The 19,688-nt window shown below is 41.2% G+C and overlaps 1 protein-coding gene across 4 annotated transcripts in view; it reads left to right on the top strand.

The window, feature by feature from the left end:
* KIAA1549 (KIAA1549 ortholog) overlaps positions 1-19,688 on the top strand; it is a 746,373-nt gene that overhangs the window by 170,626 nt on the left and 556,059 nt on the right. For all 4 annotated transcript variants that reach the window (XM_085652039.1, XM_085652040.1, XM_085652037.1 and 1 more), the window contains exon 2: positions 184-2,964. In XM_085652039.1, the coding sequence (XP_085508165.1) occupies positions 184-2,964 (2,781 nt within the window). The remainder of the gene's footprint in view (positions 1-183; positions 2,965-19,688) is intronic.

Here is a 19,688-nt window from a genome sequence, read left to right as displayed (position 1 = left end):
ACGGTATTATATTACTCAATATTTCAGCTTTGTTGTAAGTTAATAACCGTACTGAAAAAATATATCAAATTTATTTGGAAATATAACAAAGAGAAATAGCCAACTGGCTCCTGTTCATAGTTGTAATCTGTATAACTTGCTGGTATGACAATTAATGTGTTGCTTTTTCACGTTACTTTTCAGACCCCTTATCGTTGGATAATAATGAGACGTTGTCATTCGGCCCCATTATCCAGCAGAGCAGAACAACACCAAAAGCCTTAACGAACATCACAATGGAAAGGCCGGACAATGATACCAACTCTGCATTTTTCCCTTCGGAGACCCCACCTCTTCCAAATGCAACCTGGCTTGACTTTGATATCGCAAATAATTCAACAATGGTCACTATTGTATCAGAATCGCCCAACACCGATTGGTATGAATCATCTTTAAAGAATGAAGAACTTGTGAGCTCTACTTCTCACGCCCATCTCTCTTCTACTTTGAGTCCTCCTGCCCTGGCCTTTGATTCTGTTAGCGAAACCACGGATGTCTTTTTTCCAGTACTGCTGCCATCTTCACCCATCTTAGATGTAAATGTTGAACTTTTGACTCCCTTTAGTCAAGGTGATACTCTTGTGGAATATACAACCTTTGTCTCTGATGGTCTTCTTTCATTAACTCACAGTGAATCTTTGAATCCTATACACATTTCAGAAGACCTCGCCCATTACACTTCTCAAGGCAAGACATTTTCAGTCCTGGAAAGTTTAAATTCCACACCTTTTTTACCTTTTGAAGACTCTACTGTAATCTTGCCTTCGGTTCCCTGGATGTTGCAGAGTGCTGTTACTACAGTTACACAAAGTACTCCATCAGAAAGAGATTCTAGATTCTACTCTGCCATGGTCGTAGACAGCACATTTGTCGAAATGGTTGATTCAAGTAGCTTTGCATTGACTGTCGAGCCCACTAATGCTGCTTCTGCTACAGGCATAATGCCTGTTATATTTTCAACAAGTCTTCCAGATGTTTCCTCATCTGTTATGCTTGATGAGGTCTATGTGGACTCTACTCATTTGTTTACATCTTTAGCGGTTCCAGAAATCGCTAGCAGTATAACACCACATTTGCCTGACAGTTCAGAAATGTCAAGCCAAGTTGACATCTGTGCAGAGCTTGTCAGCCCAGTGCCTTCAGTCAGACCACACACCTCATGTGTGCACTGTGACTTCACCTTGGTTCCCCCACATGTTCTCTCCACGGAGTCCATACAGCATGACTGGGGATCAGGTGATTACCTTGAGACCCTGTCATTCACCGCTTCCTTATCGGGTAGCTTCACTCATCCAACCAGCCTCATAACAGACCTATATGAACCAGAGGAACCCTCCTCAGAAGTATACAACACCGCTTTCCCTTCCAGACCTGTTGTTTTGCTATCCTCGCATTTTATTGAAGCTTCAGAGGGTACAAAAATGTTTTCAGATCTGTATGGCACAAGTATGATCAGCAGCATAGTCACAGCATCCATACCTGCAGACATTAAATCACCACTGGAATCGCTGTATGAACAGATGACGATCAATGTCTCATTTCCTGATATTGAATCTTACTATTTTACACCTACTCCCACAGCTGAACTTTCTTCAGGAATCGTTAGTGTAGACCTTGAATCAACTTTTACAACCTCGGCAAACACGACTGTATCTGCAACTGCCTTTGAACAAACAAGCCTACTTGAAGCTCCAGCATTTAAGCACACTGAGTCAGTAATATATCTTGGCACACTAACCACAGTCTTTTCACTGGATGAAGCATCGGAGGTTACAGATTTTGTGATGAGCCACTCATCAATACTGTATCTTATTGAATCTGGTACTCTATCTTCTCAGATGCATACTTCATCCTACTCACAGACGCCAAGCATTTCGTCGTCTCTGCTGCCACAGGACTCGCCCACTGTACTTGCCACTTCTGAATTATTTGGCAACTATTCAAGTATTGTATCATCTGGCATTCTCCCAACTGAGATATTCAGCATGGACCTTTCACACTACAATCCCGGGCAGACTTCAAGTCTTCAGGTTCCTTCTGAATCTGAAATAACACCAAAAACCAGTGCTGCTGAAAATTGGCCGACATTAGATTTCTACTCTAGGACTACCATATTATCAGAGTTTACATCAGTGCCGTCAAGCTCTACAGAGACTCATTTTACCTCAACTTCCAGTGAAGCTACTTCTTCACTTGAGACTTCCTATTTCTCATTCCCTACAACCAGACCAACCATGGTGCTCCCTACTTACATTCATCCTTTTCTCACCAGCAGTGGCATGCTTGATGAAGAATTTTTGGCCTCATCTACCATGCTGCAACAGAGCGAAACATTGACCTCCTCCTTGCCAACTGTGCCAAGCTTTCAAACTTCAAAAAGCTTTCTGGTGTCCACCATTATGCCTACCGTTTACTCGTCACATTTACCCCAGACAGTCATTACCACTGCACAGTTTAAATCAAGTCAATATGTCCAACAAACATCTATTATAGATATAAGCATTACTCCAACAATCTCCATTATTGTTAGTACATTAGAGACAAAACCACCACCAAAGCTGCCAACATCATTGCCTCCATCATCTTCACCATCGGCGATATCGGCATCGCCATCAACACAGTCACCAACATCTCCACCAGTATTATGGACTTCAACATCATCACTGTCAACACCGCCAAAACCATCTATCAATGCTACTTCTCAAGAAAGTACTACATTTGAATCTACAAAAGCTACTCCTACATCTAGTCTCTCTACGGCTCTTATAGTGCGCACAAGTGGCCATACCACACCAGCACCCACATCAAAATTTTCTACGGCATCCACCACCATTGTAGCTGTCACACCTCCACCAACCACCGCGACAACCAGGCAGCCATTAGTGTGTGACATCAACGCAACAGATGCTTATTTAGTAACAGCAGGTAAATGTATAATTTGCTACTTAAATTTCAACACGATTTAAATGTTTCACTGAGACAATGTTTACAAAGGATGTTTTGCCTGTATGGGTTACAGCTTTCAAATCTTAAATATCTAAGAATTCTAATGTGGTTAGTGTGCTGATCTAACTTCGGGCTAATTTGTTTTCATAGTATAACCTCTGCTGTCAGACACACCCCTTTTCTTCCACTGCCCTCCCTTGCACCTGTTGTATGACATTACCATGCATGCGTTTACAACGCATGCCTTTACCATGCATTGCCTTTACCACTCATATATGTTCGCCACACATGTATTTACAATGCAAGTATATATAAGGTAAGTGAATTCCCTACACACACAAACACACATACACATGGATCTGTTTATATATTTATATATATATATATATATATATATATATATATATGTGTGTGTGTGTGTGTGTGTATATATATATAGCTGGAGTTCAGCAGTACCCGACTCCACATACCTTCATAAACCAAACGCAAGGGCATATATAAAGGAGAAGGAGAAACCATCTCCAGTTGGTTGCTCTCTTTTTAAATGTTAAGTGCATCAACACTGAAAAGGGGCTCAAAATCTATTTAAACAACCACGATGATGATAATTGCATTCTAATGGCATGCTGGAGAGTGTAACCTAGGAATATTTAGTGGTGACGCCTGCTTGCAAGCCCCGACCTGAGAGGCTTGGCGACCATATAGTGGTCACATTGTGTATATGTATGTATATATATATATATATATATATATATATATATATATATATATATATATATATATTCACAGAAAAAAACATAGGTTTCAGGGGTGTTATAGTTAGCTGGCCATTTCACTCGTACAAAACCATAGAAATTCCTCCGTTATAGTTAGTTCTACTAACTATAACTCTCGCGCCCGCAATGCACTGCTGATGATGTCACATATTGCATCATTCATGACATGGTCAGTGACATCACTGATGACATCTTACATGACATCATCCACGTGACAATCTGATACACCTCATCATACACTAGTATAACCTTTCATCACTCTCTGTAAAATACAGAGTACCATATTTGAAACCATTGACACACCAATACCAGTTACTACATGCCCACTCACTGATTCCTAAGTCTACACACACAACTACCCATTCAACAACAGAATCATTTATACATGCAGTCACTAATTAATAGAACACTATCAAATGCACTTATACACATATATAGACATTGACACATCAGCAGTCATCTTAGTCGGTTATGCAGTCATCCTACTCACTCATGAAAAAAATTAATCACACTTACATTTACTCACTTACACAATTATCCAACACCACCTCATTTATTCAAACACATCGTAAACTCATAGTTATTATGTTAAGAAATCACCATTACAATTATACATTCATTCATATAGTTACTCACCATCACTGACTCTTACACATACTTATTTATATACACCAACTCTCACATACACTGCCTTTTATTTTTTTACTTTGTTGAAGATGTACAACTAAAACATATATTCGCTCCCCAACACACAAATAAATACTCAGTCACCCAAACAACTGTTTCCCCATGCACTTATAAACCTATACACCTAGTCAATCAACCATTCACACATCTATGCATAGAGTTGCACACACCCCATCCAACCACACACAAACTCAGTGTCCCATACAAATACTCACCGAACTAATCAATAACTAATATGCACACTCATGTAGTTAGTGACCAACTGATGCAGCATGTTATACAACAGAGACAGTGATGCACACATTCACATAGTTTAGTTACTAATCCATGTATTAAGTGAGACACTTTTAATTACTCACTTAAACAGACAGTCAGACAGCTACTAAATCCTCCATCCAGACAGTTATATATCCACTCAATCTTCAATACAGATTGGTATATATATAATACATATTTAAATTTCTAACTAAACCACATTCACTAGATGTTGTCATCAGTGATGTAATTTGAGATGTCATCAGTGATGTCACTGACCATTTCATGAATGATGCAATATGTGACATCATCAGCAGTGCATTGCGGGCGCGCGAGTTATAGTTAGCAGAACTAACTAGAATGGGAGGAATTTCTATGGTTTTGTACGAGTGAAATGGCAAGCTAACTACAACACCCCTGAAACCTATGTTTTTTTCTGTGAATTTCTAAGGTTTTTTAAATGCTAATTTCGAACTATAACATCTCTGAAACCTGTGGTTTTTGTCAGTGAATACAAATAATATTCAGCAGAGCTGCTCTAGAGGCCGAGAACCAGGTCAGCAGAGCTGCTGTAGAGCCAGAGAAACCAGGTCAGCAGAGCTGCTTTAGAGGGAGAGAACCAGGTCAGCAGAGCTGCTCTAGAGGCAGAGAACCAGGTCAGCAGAGCTGCTTTACAGCCAGAGAAACCAGGTCAGCAGAGCTGCTTAGAGGGAGAGAACCAGGTCAGCAGAGCTGCTTTAGAGGCAGAGAACCAGGTCAGCAGAGCTGCTTTAGAGCCAGAGAACCAGGTCTGCAGAGTTGCTTTAGAGCCAGAGAACCAGGTCAGCAGAGCTGCTTTATAGCCAGAGAACCAGGTCAGCAGAGCTGCTTTAGAGCCAGAGAACCAGGTCAGCAGAGCTGTTTTAGAGCCAGAGAACCAGGTCAGCAGAGCTGCTCTAGAGCCAGGGAAACCAGGTCAGCAGAGCTGCTTTAAAACCATAGAACCAGGTCAGCAGAGCTGCTCTAGAGCCAGAGAACCAGGTCAGCAGAGCTGGTCTAGAGCCAGGAAAACCATGTCAGCAGAGCTGCTTTAGAGGGAGAGAACCAGGTCAGCAGAGCTGCTTTAGAGCCATAGAACCAGGTCAGCAGAGCTGCTCTAGAGCCAGAGAACCAGGTCAGCAGAGCTGCTGTAGAGCCAGAGAAACCAGGTCAGTAGAGCTGCTTTAGAGCGAGAGAACCAGGTCAGCAGAGCTGCTCTAGAGGGAGAGAACCAGGTCAGCAGAGCTGCTCTAGTGCCGGAGAACCAGGTCAGCAGAGCTGCTCTAGAGCCAGAGAACCAGGTCAGCAGAGCTGCTCTAGAGCCAGAGAACCAGGTCAGCAGAGCTGCTGTAGAGCCAGAGAAACCAGGTCAGTAGAGCTGCTTTAGAGCGAGAGAACCAGGTCAGCAGAGCAGCTCTAGAGCCACAGAACCATGTCCGCAGAACTGCTTTAGGGCCATAGAACCGGGTCAGCAGAGCTGCTTTAGTGCCAGAGAACCAGGTCAGCAGAGCTGTTGTAGAGCCAGAGAACCAGATCAGCATCAGCAGAGCTGCTCTAGCTGACACTGACTGACTGACTGACTGACACTGACTACTCTCTACTACTCTACTACTCTATCTCTACTACTCTCTCTTTACTACTCTCTCTCTACTCACTCTCTACTCACTCTCTACTACTCTACTACTCTCTACCTACTACTCACTCTCTACCTACTACTCACTCTCTACCTACTACTCACTCTCTACTACTCTCACACTCTACTATTCACTCTACTATTCACTCTACTATTCACTCTACTATTCACTCTACTATTCACTCTACTATTCACTCTACTATTCACTCTACTATTCACTCTACTATTCACTCTACTATTCACTCTCTACTAATCACGCTCTACTACTCGCGCTCTACTACTCACTCTCTACTACTTTCCACTACTCACTCTCCACTACTCACTCTCCACTACTCGCTCTCCACTACTCTACTACTCACTCTCTACTACTCACTCTACTACTCACCCTCTCATACTCTCTACCACTCACTCTCTACCACTCACTCTCTACCACTCACTCTCTACCACTCACTCTCTACCACTCACTCTCTACCACTCTCTCTCTACCACTCTCTCTCTACCACTCTCTCTCTACTACTCTCTCTCTACTACTCTCTCTACTACTCTCTCTCTACTACTCTCTCTCTACTACTCTCTCTACTACTCTCTACCACTTGCTCTCTACTACCCTACTATTCTCTCTACTACTCGCTCTCTACTACTCTCTATTGCTCACTCTACTACTCGCTCTCAACTACTCTCTACTACTCACTCTACTACTTGCTCTCTACTTCTCTCTCTACTACTCGCTCTCTACTACCCTACTATTCTCTCTACTACTCGCTCTCTACTACTCACTCTCTACTACTCACTCTCTACTACTCTCTACTACTCTCTCTACTACTCTCTACTACTCTCTCTACTACTCTCTACTACTCTCTACTACTCTCTACTACTCTCTACTACTCTCTACTACTCTCTACTACTCTCTCTACTACTCTCTCTACTACTCTCTCTACTACTCTCTCTACTACTCTCTCTCTACTACTCTCTCTCTACTACTCGCTCTCTACTACTCGCTCTCTACTACTCGCACTCTACTACTCACTCTACTACTCTCTACCACTTGCTCTCTACTACTCGCTCTCTACTACTCACTCTACTACTCTCTACTACTCGCTCTCTACTACTCGCTCTCTACTACTCGCTCTCTACTACTCGCTCTCTACTACTCGCTCTCTACTACTCGCTCTCTACTTCTCGCTCTCTACTTCGCTCTCTACTTCTCTCTCTCTACTTCTCTCTCTACTACTCTCTCTATTACTCTCTCTACTACTCGCTCTCTACTACTCTCTCTACTACTCGCTCTCTACTACTCTCTCTACTACTCGCTCTCTACTACTCGCTCTCTACTCCTCGCTCTCTACTCCTCGCTCTCTACTACTCGCTCTCTACTTCTCTCTCTCTACTACGCTCTCTACTACTCACTCTACTACTCGCTCTCTACTACTCGCTCTCTACTACTCACTCTACTACTCACTCTCTACTACGCTCTCTACTACTCACTCTCTACCAAACTACTCACTCTCTAGCAAACTACTCTCTACTACTCACCCTCTCATACTCTCTACCACTCACTCTCTACTACTCTACCACTCACTCACTACTACTCTACCACTCACTCTCTACTACTCTACTACTCACTCTCTACTACTCTACTACTCACTCTACTACGCACACTCTACCGCACACTCTACCGCACACTCTACCGCACACTCTACCGCACACTCTACCACTCTCTCTACCACTCTCTCTACCACTCTCTCTACCACTCTCTCTACCACTCTCTCTACCACTCTCTCTACCACTCTCTCTACCACTCTCTCTACCACTCTCTCTACCACTCTCTCTACCACTCTCTCTACCACTCTCTCTACCACTCTCTCTACCACTCTCTAACACTCTCTCTCTAACACTCTCTCTCTAACACTCTCTCTCTAACACTCTCTCTCTAACACTCTCTCTCTAACACTCTCTCTCTAACACTCTCTCTCTAACACTCTCTCTCTAACACTCTCTCTCTAACACTCTCTCTCTAACACTCTCTCTCTAACACTCTCTCTCTAACACTCTCTCTCTAACACTCTCTCTCTAACACTCTCTCTCTAACACTCTCTCTCTAACACTCTCTCTCTAACACTCTCTCTCTAACACTCTCTCTCTAACACTCTCTCTCTAACACTCTCTCCTACTCTCTACTACTCTCTACTACTCTCTACTACTCTCTACTACTCTCTACTACTCTCTACTACTCACTCTTTACTACTCACTCTTTACTACCCTACTACTCGCTCTCTACTACTCACTCTCTACTACCCTACTATTCTCTCTACTACTCGCTCTCTACTACTCACTCTCTACTACTCACTCTCTACTACTCGCTCTCTACTACTCGCTCTCTACTACTCGCTCTCTACTACTCTCTACTACTCTCTACTACTCTCTACTACTCTCTACTACTCGCTCTCTACTACTCTCTAGTACTCATTCTCTACTAGTCACTCTAGTACTCTACTACTCGCTCTCTACTACTCGCTCTCTACTACTCGCTCTCTACTACTCGCTCTCTACTACTCGCACTCTACTACTCGCTCTCTACTACTCGCTCTCTACTACTCGCTCTCTACTACTCGCTCTCTACTACTCGCTCTCTACTACTCGCTCTCTACTACTCGCTCTCTACTACTCGCTCTCTACTACTCGCTCTCTACTACTCGCTCTCTACTACTCACTCTCTACTACTCTCTACTACTCTCTACTACTCTCTACTACTCTCTACTACTCTCTACTACTCTCTAGTACTCATTCTCTACTAGTCACTCTAGTACTCACTCTCTACTACTCTCTAGTACTCATTCTCTACTAGTCACTCTAGTACTCTACTACTCACTCTCTACTACTCTCTACTACTCTCTAGTACTCATTCTCTACTAGTCACTCTAGTACTCTACTACTCACTCTCTGCTACTCTGTTATTCTCTACTACTCACTCTCTACTCTCTAGTACTCACTCTCTACCCCTACCTCTACCTCTCCCTCTACTACTCTCTACCTCTACCCCTCAACCTCTCTACACAAACACATATATATGCATTTATATATGTATGTGTATATATATACACACATATATAATCTGCATATCTATATAAATACAAATATAAATGCATGCATACATTTACATATACATATATGCATACATATGCATGTTATGTACATGAAAGTTTGAAAACACTAATACAAGCAAAGCTAAAAAGCCACCTAATTACAAACAGAATTGCTTTAACTTAAACGAGGGCGAGACCTATTGCATTTTCAATGCGTGTTTACTTTGGTGCCATCAAGAGGGCATTCAGATGTGTCACACATTTGCCATAAATTCTGAATGGTAGCACTCTAGTTGCTTATTAGATCACTGTAGTAAAGCTACTGCTCACCAGGGAAGTCTGCTGCTGGTATTGAAAGTGCATGTTTCAGTCTGCATGTCAGACTGTTTTAATGAAATAGAAGAGGATTTGAGAAGTCAGTCAAAATGTGCCCTCATGTTTATTTTTTCAGCACTAATCATAATTTCTATGGCAAAATGAACCCCCTCATTGTGTTCCTTTTAAATTAAACTACTCACTATCTACTACTACTGACACGACACTGACTGACACGACACTGATTGACTGAAACTGACTGACTACTCTCTACTACTCTACTACTCTTTCTACTACTCTCTCTCTACTCACTCTCTCTCTACTTACTCTCTACTACTCTACTACTCTCTACCTACTACTCACTCTCTACTACTCTCACTCTACTACTCTCACTCTACTACTCTCACTCTACTACTCTCACTCTACTACTCTCACTCTACTACTCTCACTCTCTACTACTCTCACTCTCTACTACTCTCACTCTCTACTACTCTCACTCTCTACTACTCTCACTCTCTACTACTCTCACTCTCTACTACTCTCACTCTCTACTACTCTCACTCTCTACTACTACTCGCTCTCTACTACTTGCTCTCTACTACTCGCTCTCTACTACTTGCTCTCTACTTGCTCTCTACTACTCGCTCTCTACTCGCTCTCTACTACTCGCTCTCTACTACTCGCTCTCTACTCGCTCGCTCTCTACTACTCTCTACTACCTACTCTCTACTACCTACTCTCTACTACCTGCTCTCTACTACTTGCTCTCTACTACTTGCTCTCTACTGCTCGCTCTCTACTGCTCGCTCTCTACTGCTCGCTCTCTACTGCTCGCTCTCTACTACTCGCTCTCTACTACTCGCTCTCTACTACTCGCTCTCCACTACTCGCTCTCCACTACTCTCTACTACTCGCTCTCTACTACTCAACTACTCTCTCTACTACTCACCCTCTCATACTCTCTACTACTCTCTCTACTACTCTCTACTACTCTCTCTACTACGCTCTCTACTACTCTCTACTACTCCCTACTACTCTCTCTACTACTCTCTCTACTACTCTCTCTACTACTCTCTCTACTACTCTCTACTACTCTCTATTACTCTCTCTACTACTCTCTCTACTGCTCACACTCTACCACTCGCACTACCACTCGTTCTCTACCACTCGTTCTCTACCACTCGTTCTCTACCACTCGTTCTCTACCACTCGTTCTCTACCACTCGTTCTCTACCACTCGTTCTCTACCACTCGTTCTCTACCACTCGTTCTCTACCACTCGTTCTCTACCACTCGTTCTCTACCACTCGTTCTCTACCACTCGTTCTCTACCACTCGTTCTCTACCACTCGTTCTCTACCACTCGTTCTCTACTACTCTCTACCACTCTCTACTACTCTCCACTACTCACTCTCTACTACTCTCACTCTACTACTCTCACTCTACTACTCTCACTCTACTACTCTCACTCTACTACTCTCACTCTACTACTCTCACTCTACTACTCTCACTCTCTACTACTACTCGCTCTCTACTACTCGCTCTCTACTTCTCGCTCTCTACTACTCGCTCTCTACTACTTGCTCTCTACTTGCTCTCTACTACTCGCTCTCTACTTGCTCTCTACTACTCGCTCTCTACTACTCGCTCTCTACTACCTACTCTCTACTACTCGCTCTCTACTACTCGCTCTCTACTACTCACTCACTACTACTCGCTCTCTACTACTCGCTCTCTACTACTTGCTCTCTACTTGCTCTCTACTACTCGCTCTCTACTTGCTCTCTACTACTCGCTCTCTACTACTCGCTCTCTACCACTCGTTCTCTACCACTCGTTCTCTACCACTCACTCTCTACTACTCTCCACTACTCACTCTCTACTACTCTCCACTACTCACTCTCAACTACTCCCTCTACTACTCCCTCTACTAGTCATTCTCTACTACTCACTCTACTAGTCATTCTCTACTACTCACTCTACTACTCACTCTCTACTACTCACTCTCTACTACTCATTCTCTACTAGTCACTCTACTACTCTACTACTCACTCTCTGCTACTCTCTTTGTTATTCTCTACTACTCACTCTCTACCTCTACTACTCTCTACCTCTACCCCTCTACCTCTCTCTACACGCACACATATGCACATATATATGCATTTATATATGTATGTGTATATATATACACATATATAATCTGCATATCTATATAAATACAAATATAAATGCATGCACACATTTACATATATGCATACATATGCATGTTATGTACATGAAAGTTTGAAAACACTAATACAAGCAAAGCTAAAATGCCACCTAATTACAAACAGAATGGCTTTAACTTAAACGAGGGCGAGACCTATTGCATTTTCAGTGCTTGTTTACTTTGGTTCCATCAAGAAGGCATTCAGATGTCACACATTTGCCATAATTTCTGAATGTTAGCACTCAAGTTGCTTATTAGATCACTGTAGTAAAGCTACTGCTCACCAGGGAAGTCTGCTGCTGGTATTCAAAGTGCATGTTTCAGTCTGCATGTCAGACTGTTTTAATGAAATAGAAAAGGATTTGAGAAGTCACTCAAAATGTGCCCTAATTTTTATTTTTTCAGCACTAATCATAATTTCTATGTCAAAATGAACCCCCTCATTGTGTTCCTTTTAAATTAAATTACCCACTATCTACTACTACTGACACAACACTGACTGACACGACACTGATTGACTGACACTGACTGACTACTCTCTACTACTCTCTCTCTACTCATTCTCTCTCTACTCACTCTCCACTACTCTACTACTCTCTACCTACTACTCGCTCTCCACTACTCGCTCTCCACTACTCGCTCTCCACTACTCGCTCTCCACTACTCGCTCTCCACTACTCTCTACTACTCACTACTCTCTACTGCTCTCTACTACTCGCTCTACTACTTCTCACTCTACTTCTCACTCTACTACTCGCTCTCTACTACTCGCTCTCTACTACTCGCTCTCTACTACTCGCTCTCTACTACTCGCTCTACTACTCGCTCTACTACTCGCTCTCTACTACTCGCTCTCTACTACTTGCTCTCTACTACTTGCTCTCTACTACTTGCTCTCTACTACTTGCTCTCTACTACTTGCTCTCTACTACTCGCACTCTACTACTCTCTACTACTCTATTACTCTCTACCTACTACTCACTCTCTACTACTCTCTCTACTACTCGCTCTCTACTACTCACTCTACTACTCTCTACCACTCACTCTCTACTACTCTCTCTACTACTCTCTACTACTCTCTACTACTCTCTCTACTACTCTCTCTACTACTCTCTCTACTACTCTCTCTACTACTCTCTCTACTACTCTCTCTACTACTCTCTCTACTACTCTCTCTACTACTCTCTCTACTACTCTCTCTACTACTCTCTCTACTACTACTCACTCTCTACTACTCTCTCTCTACTACTCTCTCTACTACTCTCTCTACTACTCACTCTCTACTACTCACTCTCTACTACTCACTCTCTACTACTCACTCTCTACTACTCTCTCTCTACTACTCTCTCTCTACTACTCTCTCTCCACTACTCACTCTCCACTACTCACTCTCCACTACTCGCTCTCCACTATGAAATAGAAGAGGATTTGAGAAGTCAAAATGTGCCCTAATTTTTCTTTCTGCAGCACTAATCATAATTTCTATGGCAAAATGAACCCCCTCATTTTGTTCCTTTGTAAATTAAATGTTTTAAGTGTTACCACTTTATTCCAATCAAGATGGCTTCAGGTGTGCCATACTTTTGTGATAAGTAAGACTCTTAGCGCTCTAGTTGTTTGTTAGAACACTCTGGGACATTCTGTCATTGGGCTATACTTGGGCTACATCTGTGTGATATTTGGCCTACATTTGGGCTCTTTTGTCTCTGGTGGCCATCTTGGGAGATTTATTTGTTATGAAGTTTCCTAATTTCCTCATTTACTGCAGTCTCCTCAGTAGGAAATACTTTCAGTTTTTTACTTTGGTTCCATCAAGAAGGCATTCAGATGTGTCACACATTTGCCATAAATTCTGAATGTTAGCACTCTAGTTGCTCATTAGATCACTGTAGTAAAGCTACTGCTCACCAGGGAAGTCTGCTGCTGGTATTGAAAGTGCATGTTTCAGTCTGCATGTCAGAATTGTTTAATGAAATAGAAGAGGATTCGAGAAGTCACTCAAAATGTGCCCTAATTTTTCTTTCTGCAGCACTAATCATACTTTCTATGGCAAAACGAACCCTCATTTTGTTCCTTTTTAAATTAAATGTTTTAAGAGTTACCACTTTATTCCAACCAAGATGGCTTCAGGTGTGCCATACTTTTGTCATAAGTAGGACTGTTAGCGCTCTAGTTGTTCTGTAGAAGCTGCAGTAGAACACAAATGAATCAACTGACAGTCTCTGCCCTTGTTGGATGTACATGTTTTACCGAGAATGTCAGACTTCATTCTCACATGACTGAGAAAGATAATGTGAATTTACAGAAAATATGCTCTGTTTAGCTTATAGATCACCTTCCAAACCTCTGTGGGAAAAGCATGAGAAAATAGTTTTCTCTCAAACATGATTCATGATATCACAGCAGAAGGCTTTTTCACATGGTAAAATCACCTTAGAACACACCACAATTCCTAAAATGAGTATGGTACCATCAACAAATGATTTATAATGTAACTAAAGTCTTAAAACCTTCTATTAACTGCAATGCTTTTTAATGAGGTGCTATCATGTATATTGGTCCCAAGATGGCTGCCAACACTTCTTGGATGAAGTACTGACAGCCAATCAGATCTCACGATGAGATGTGTGGTTAGGCTCCGTCCATATATATCTATCTTTTTAACTCTAATTTTCTCAGGAACTACTGAACGGATTTACTCCATTTAAGCAAAAGGCACAAGTCTGAACTGAGGACTACCTCTTTGCCAAATTTGGTGTAATTCCGTTCAGCAGTTCGGGCTGCAGCTGCGTCAACGGGTCCTATGGGAAAATGCATGGGGAAAACGCGTTTTGGGACCTCCGTTTTTTCTCGGCCCCCGCTTGACGAATCACCGTGAAATTTTCAGGATAGGAGCGGACCGGAGCTGGCCAAAAGTTTGGAAAATTTTGCTAAGATTCGTCAATCGGCGCCAACGTTATTCCAAATAGAATGTTGCGGATTTCCTATGGAAAATAGGTCCTAACTATAACTACCTACTGGCGACTGCAGTAGGTAATACATACACACACATACATACATAGAGATATATATATATATATATATATATATATATATATATATATATATATATATATATATATATATATACACACACAGAATCCGATATTGGTAGAGGCTGTCATATAGGGCGGTTCTCGCTCAGGGTATCGGAAACCCTGCAACATACAGCACACAATTTCTGGCGTTTCAGAAAAAATGCAAGGACACCTTGGAAATGGAGATAATACTGACTGCACCAGCTAGTGCAGTCAGTATTATCTTTATACTGCATTTATATATGGAGCTGGATATATATATATATATATATATATATATATATATATATATATATATATATATACACATATGCATAGATACAAACTACTTATTTTTTTTATGTGGGAGAGCCTCCTCTCAAAAGCCAGACCACCCCTCATTTCTTTTTTAAATTTTTTTAAATTATGAAAATAAATATTCTTTTTTGAGTGAAGCACGCATTCTTTACCCTTCAATACCTCTATCACTCATGGCCTTTACCACACAGGTGTTTAGCACTTATATACCTTTACCACACATGTCTTTACAACACAAGAAAGTATATAAAAGGTGAGTGAAACTCCTACAGCACCCCCCAGCACTCAAACCCTTAAGAAATATATATCCGTTTTATTTGCTGGCAGCACTTGCCACTAATGTAGGAACACGTTTTGGCTGATCACACAGCCTTTGTCAACGAAATGCGCCATTTCTCTTCACATTTAATTAAACCTTGACAACCGGTGAGGCCGCTTGCATAAACAAGTCACTTTCTTTGCAGTCCTTTTTCTAGGATTCGCCATGTTTCTATTCTGCTATCACTTATTGTAATAAAATGAATAAAATTCAGTGCGATGGAAAGTTTTTGAGCAGTCCTTGCCGTTTATACATCCACCATGGAAGGTTTCTTATTGCCAATTAACTCGTAACGTGAGCCCTACACGTATTGCTGTCACTGGCTTATCGCGATCAGTTTAGCTCTTCACCCGAGGCTGCATTCTGAGGCTGGTGCTCCAGCGTAAATGGCAAATTTACATATTCTCCCTATGTCACCGACTCGTCATCACAACAACTCATCCATACACTCATTCATTGGTGGGGCCCGTAACACCAACACGCACTCGTCTCATTCGAATCCTGGACACAGGAGAAAAAGAACGCTGGACATGGTACCTTATTACCTATCAGGATTACATTTCTTTACATTGTATACATTTGCACCTATAGAATCCTGACCTTAACATCAAGGCACTCCACCACTTGGTCGACTGACCAATTAGTTGGACTGGTTGACCAGCTAACACACAATAAAGGCTTTGGAAACATTGATTAATTTCTGTACTCAATTAAAGAATCACAAACTCATTTCTTATTAATCCGAATTTGATTATCTAATAATAATTTGCTCTGCATTAACATTTAGGCGCTACAGATCATAACATAAATCCAGTTTCTTTCAAGGGAAATCGAATCTTTGGAGAATAAGCATAGATTTAGAAAATGCATTTGATAGTTACCAAATATCCAAATTCTCTGCTACAATCTCCGGGATAAACTGTCCGACCCACAGCAATACTCAAACCATCAGATGAAATAACTTCCCAAAAATCAAAGAAACACCGAGTAAACCATGGAAATCTTCATCAGCTCAATGTAGACCCAACGCCATGGAAGATCACCCCGATGAACCAACTCCCTTTGGCGGATGAGGGTATTTTATACCCTTTTCCCTCTTACTTCAAATCAACATGCAACAATTTAGGGGTAGGGAAAATGTTCTGATTGGATGTACCGTGGTCAACTTGTAATTTCTCAAAGTTTCCCAGGACCAACTGGTTTTCCATGAGACTTGGCATAGCAAAGCGCAAAATGTATATTATCCATTTAGTTCACAGGCGAAAGTTCTTAAAGTAACGTTTGAATAATAAGCAAGCATCCTTATACAGGTCCTCCATTGTCCCCTTGGTGGTTCACACCATCCATCACTTGGCAGCCCTCCATGCTCCTATCCTTGACAAGGAACACGATGTCGCAGAGGCTGGAGTCACTTGGAGATTTCCAGAGCCATCCGATTCTACGCAGAAGTCATTGCGCTCTCATGACGGCGGCTTCATAGGACCTCTGTTTTAAGGACTGCGGCCTAGTAGGCCCGAATGCCAACTCAAGCAAAAACAGACATAAGCGTAATTAAAATATAGAAATGAAGATTCTAATGTTTAATCCCACTATATATTAGTATTTTTCTAGCTTGTAGCAACATTTAAAGCAATAATACTCACCATTCTGCAGTACTGAAAGCACAAACCATCACAAAAGCAACAGAAATCATGCAGTTTTCTATTTCACCACAATCTAAAGTTAGTTTGCGTACCATAGTTAATTAATTACTCGTTCTGCCATGCACTTAGCATTTTTGTCCCACGTGTATCTTGTGTTTATGAAGGTGTAAAGGTTGGTTAGTAATGTCTCACTTCAAACTAATTAGTACGAGTTAGATTTTAGAATAATTACGTAATTAATTTCATGCAAAATAGAGGAGGCATACAAATTTGTTTTACCTGCTCCATCAATCCCCCCCAATGGTGATTTTTTAACATCTCCACTAATCGCAAAATCTTCCCCCCAAAAAATGTCTACGGAAATGGTTACTCTGTTCCCTTGCATTTGTTAGGTTACATCATAGTGTTTCCCATATCATTCTTTTTTGTTTTCTTGTACATAGTTTCTTGCAACTCTTCTAATTCTATATCTTCAATATCTTTCTCTTATTTCCTTCTCTTTTCTTTTCTTAATTTCTCTTTATCTTATTTTGTAATTTTCTTCTTTTTTATGCACACACATCCTAATCTCAATATTAACACTAATATAATCACAAAGGTCACCGGTATCCGTATTTTACCCACAAAGGAACTACCTAATCTTGTTAATAGATTCTTAATAGTAGAAAAACTCTTACCAGGTTTCTCCCAAACACTTTCAACCTCCAGTGGAACAATTTCCTCATGCAAATCAGTTATATTCTTAATGTACTTCTTTAGGTTTTGACTTTCGTCCGGAATGTAAGGACAACAATGTTGCACTTTCAGCATTCCACAGACTCCTCCCTCTTTGGCCAATATAATGTCAAGGGCAAGTCGATTTTGCATAATCATAGCTCTCATGGCAACCATTTCGGAATTTACCATTAAGAACCCTCCAGCTGTGCTGGATGATAAACGATCCACAACTGTAGACAATTTTCTAATTTTATGCCCATTCAGATATTCCAACTGTTGGTATCAGTGCTCCAAAAATATCACCTATAATTTCTGACCAACTTTCCCTCCTTATACATGTTAGTTGCCTACCTATTTCGTGCAAACCGTCCTCTCCCCTTCCCACATTAACTATTTTTGGGAAGACCAGGCCTAGGTAACATGTCCCATACCAGAGGTCCGGTAACCTATAATAAGCTCTGTTCCCACAGATGTAATATATTCCAGGGAATACCAGATAATTCCCTCCTTTAAATCCACATCCTCCCATGATTTTATATAAGTCATGGCATTCACTTGCACCTACAAAATAATTATCATAAACAGTATTATCTCTACTGATGCACAATTTCCCTTTCTGGGGCCAATCTAAAGCCATTGCTGGATTTGTTTCTCCCTTTAAAGGATTTTCCTTTCCAACATCCCAAAATGTTGTTTCCATCTTTTCCCCAGACACCTTTCTTTGCATCTTAACTCTCCTTTCTTCTACCATGTCTAGGAAAGCTTTCTCTTCTTTTCTCAAACTACAAGTAAGATTATTCTTAAACACTTCTTCTAAAGTTAACTCTCTTGTTTGCAGGAAAAATTCACCTAATGTTCTACCAGGAATCACCTTGTTTAGTTCAGGAACTACAGGTATCTGTGAGAAAACATCATCTACGTCAGTGTAATAGTATTCTAATTCTCTTGTTTTATAAAACAAACTAGCTAAGACGCCACAAGTTATCCCATATGTCAAAGGAAGGCGATAAGTGACACCTTCTGACACAGATGCAGGTAATTGCATGCAGACGTAACAGTCCCTAACCTCCATGGTCTTTACGTACTCCTACAACAATTTTGAAAAACCATTATTAGAAAAATCATTTATGCGCTTATCTTTGTGAAGTTGTGTTCTATCTACCAGTTTTGTAACATGACTTTCATCAATCTTTCCCTTATTAGTCCTGTTTTCGGTGTATTTTTCTATATCTTCAAATGTTACTCTAAATGAAATTGTTATTGCTAATATGATACAGACAAGCATTAGTAATCCTGTACAACAAAAACACATTTTACACCATTTTCGGAGAAACCCACGTGTAGGTTTTCTACTTTCTCTGTTTGCCATTTTGGTAATGATCAGTGTCTTTTGACTTAGCCTCTTTTCTTCAACAATTTACCTTTGTCTAAACCGAAGACCTTTCTGGTCACGTGTCTCGTCCGGAGTTTTAATTCCTTGTGATTTCCTTTGTCATTTCAATTCATGCTTGAATCGTCTTGGCCTTTAGGTTCACAATATTTGTTCAGAACTTCCTGATCATCCGTTTCTTCTCTGGTGTCAGACAAGATAACTCTCAGGATTTCCGTATCTTCTTCTTCAACCACTTCCTGCACAGTCACTCCTAGACTTTCTTGGCTATCTGCTTCCTCTTG

Source organism: Triturus cristatus, chromosome 4_1 (genome assembly GCF_964204655.1).
Source record: "Triturus cristatus chromosome 4_1, aTriCri1.1, whole genome shotgun sequence".
NCBI lineage: Eukaryota > Metazoa > Chordata > Amphibia > Caudata > Salamandridae > Triturus > Triturus cristatus.
This window is presented reverse-complemented; position numbering and strand designations above follow the sequence as displayed.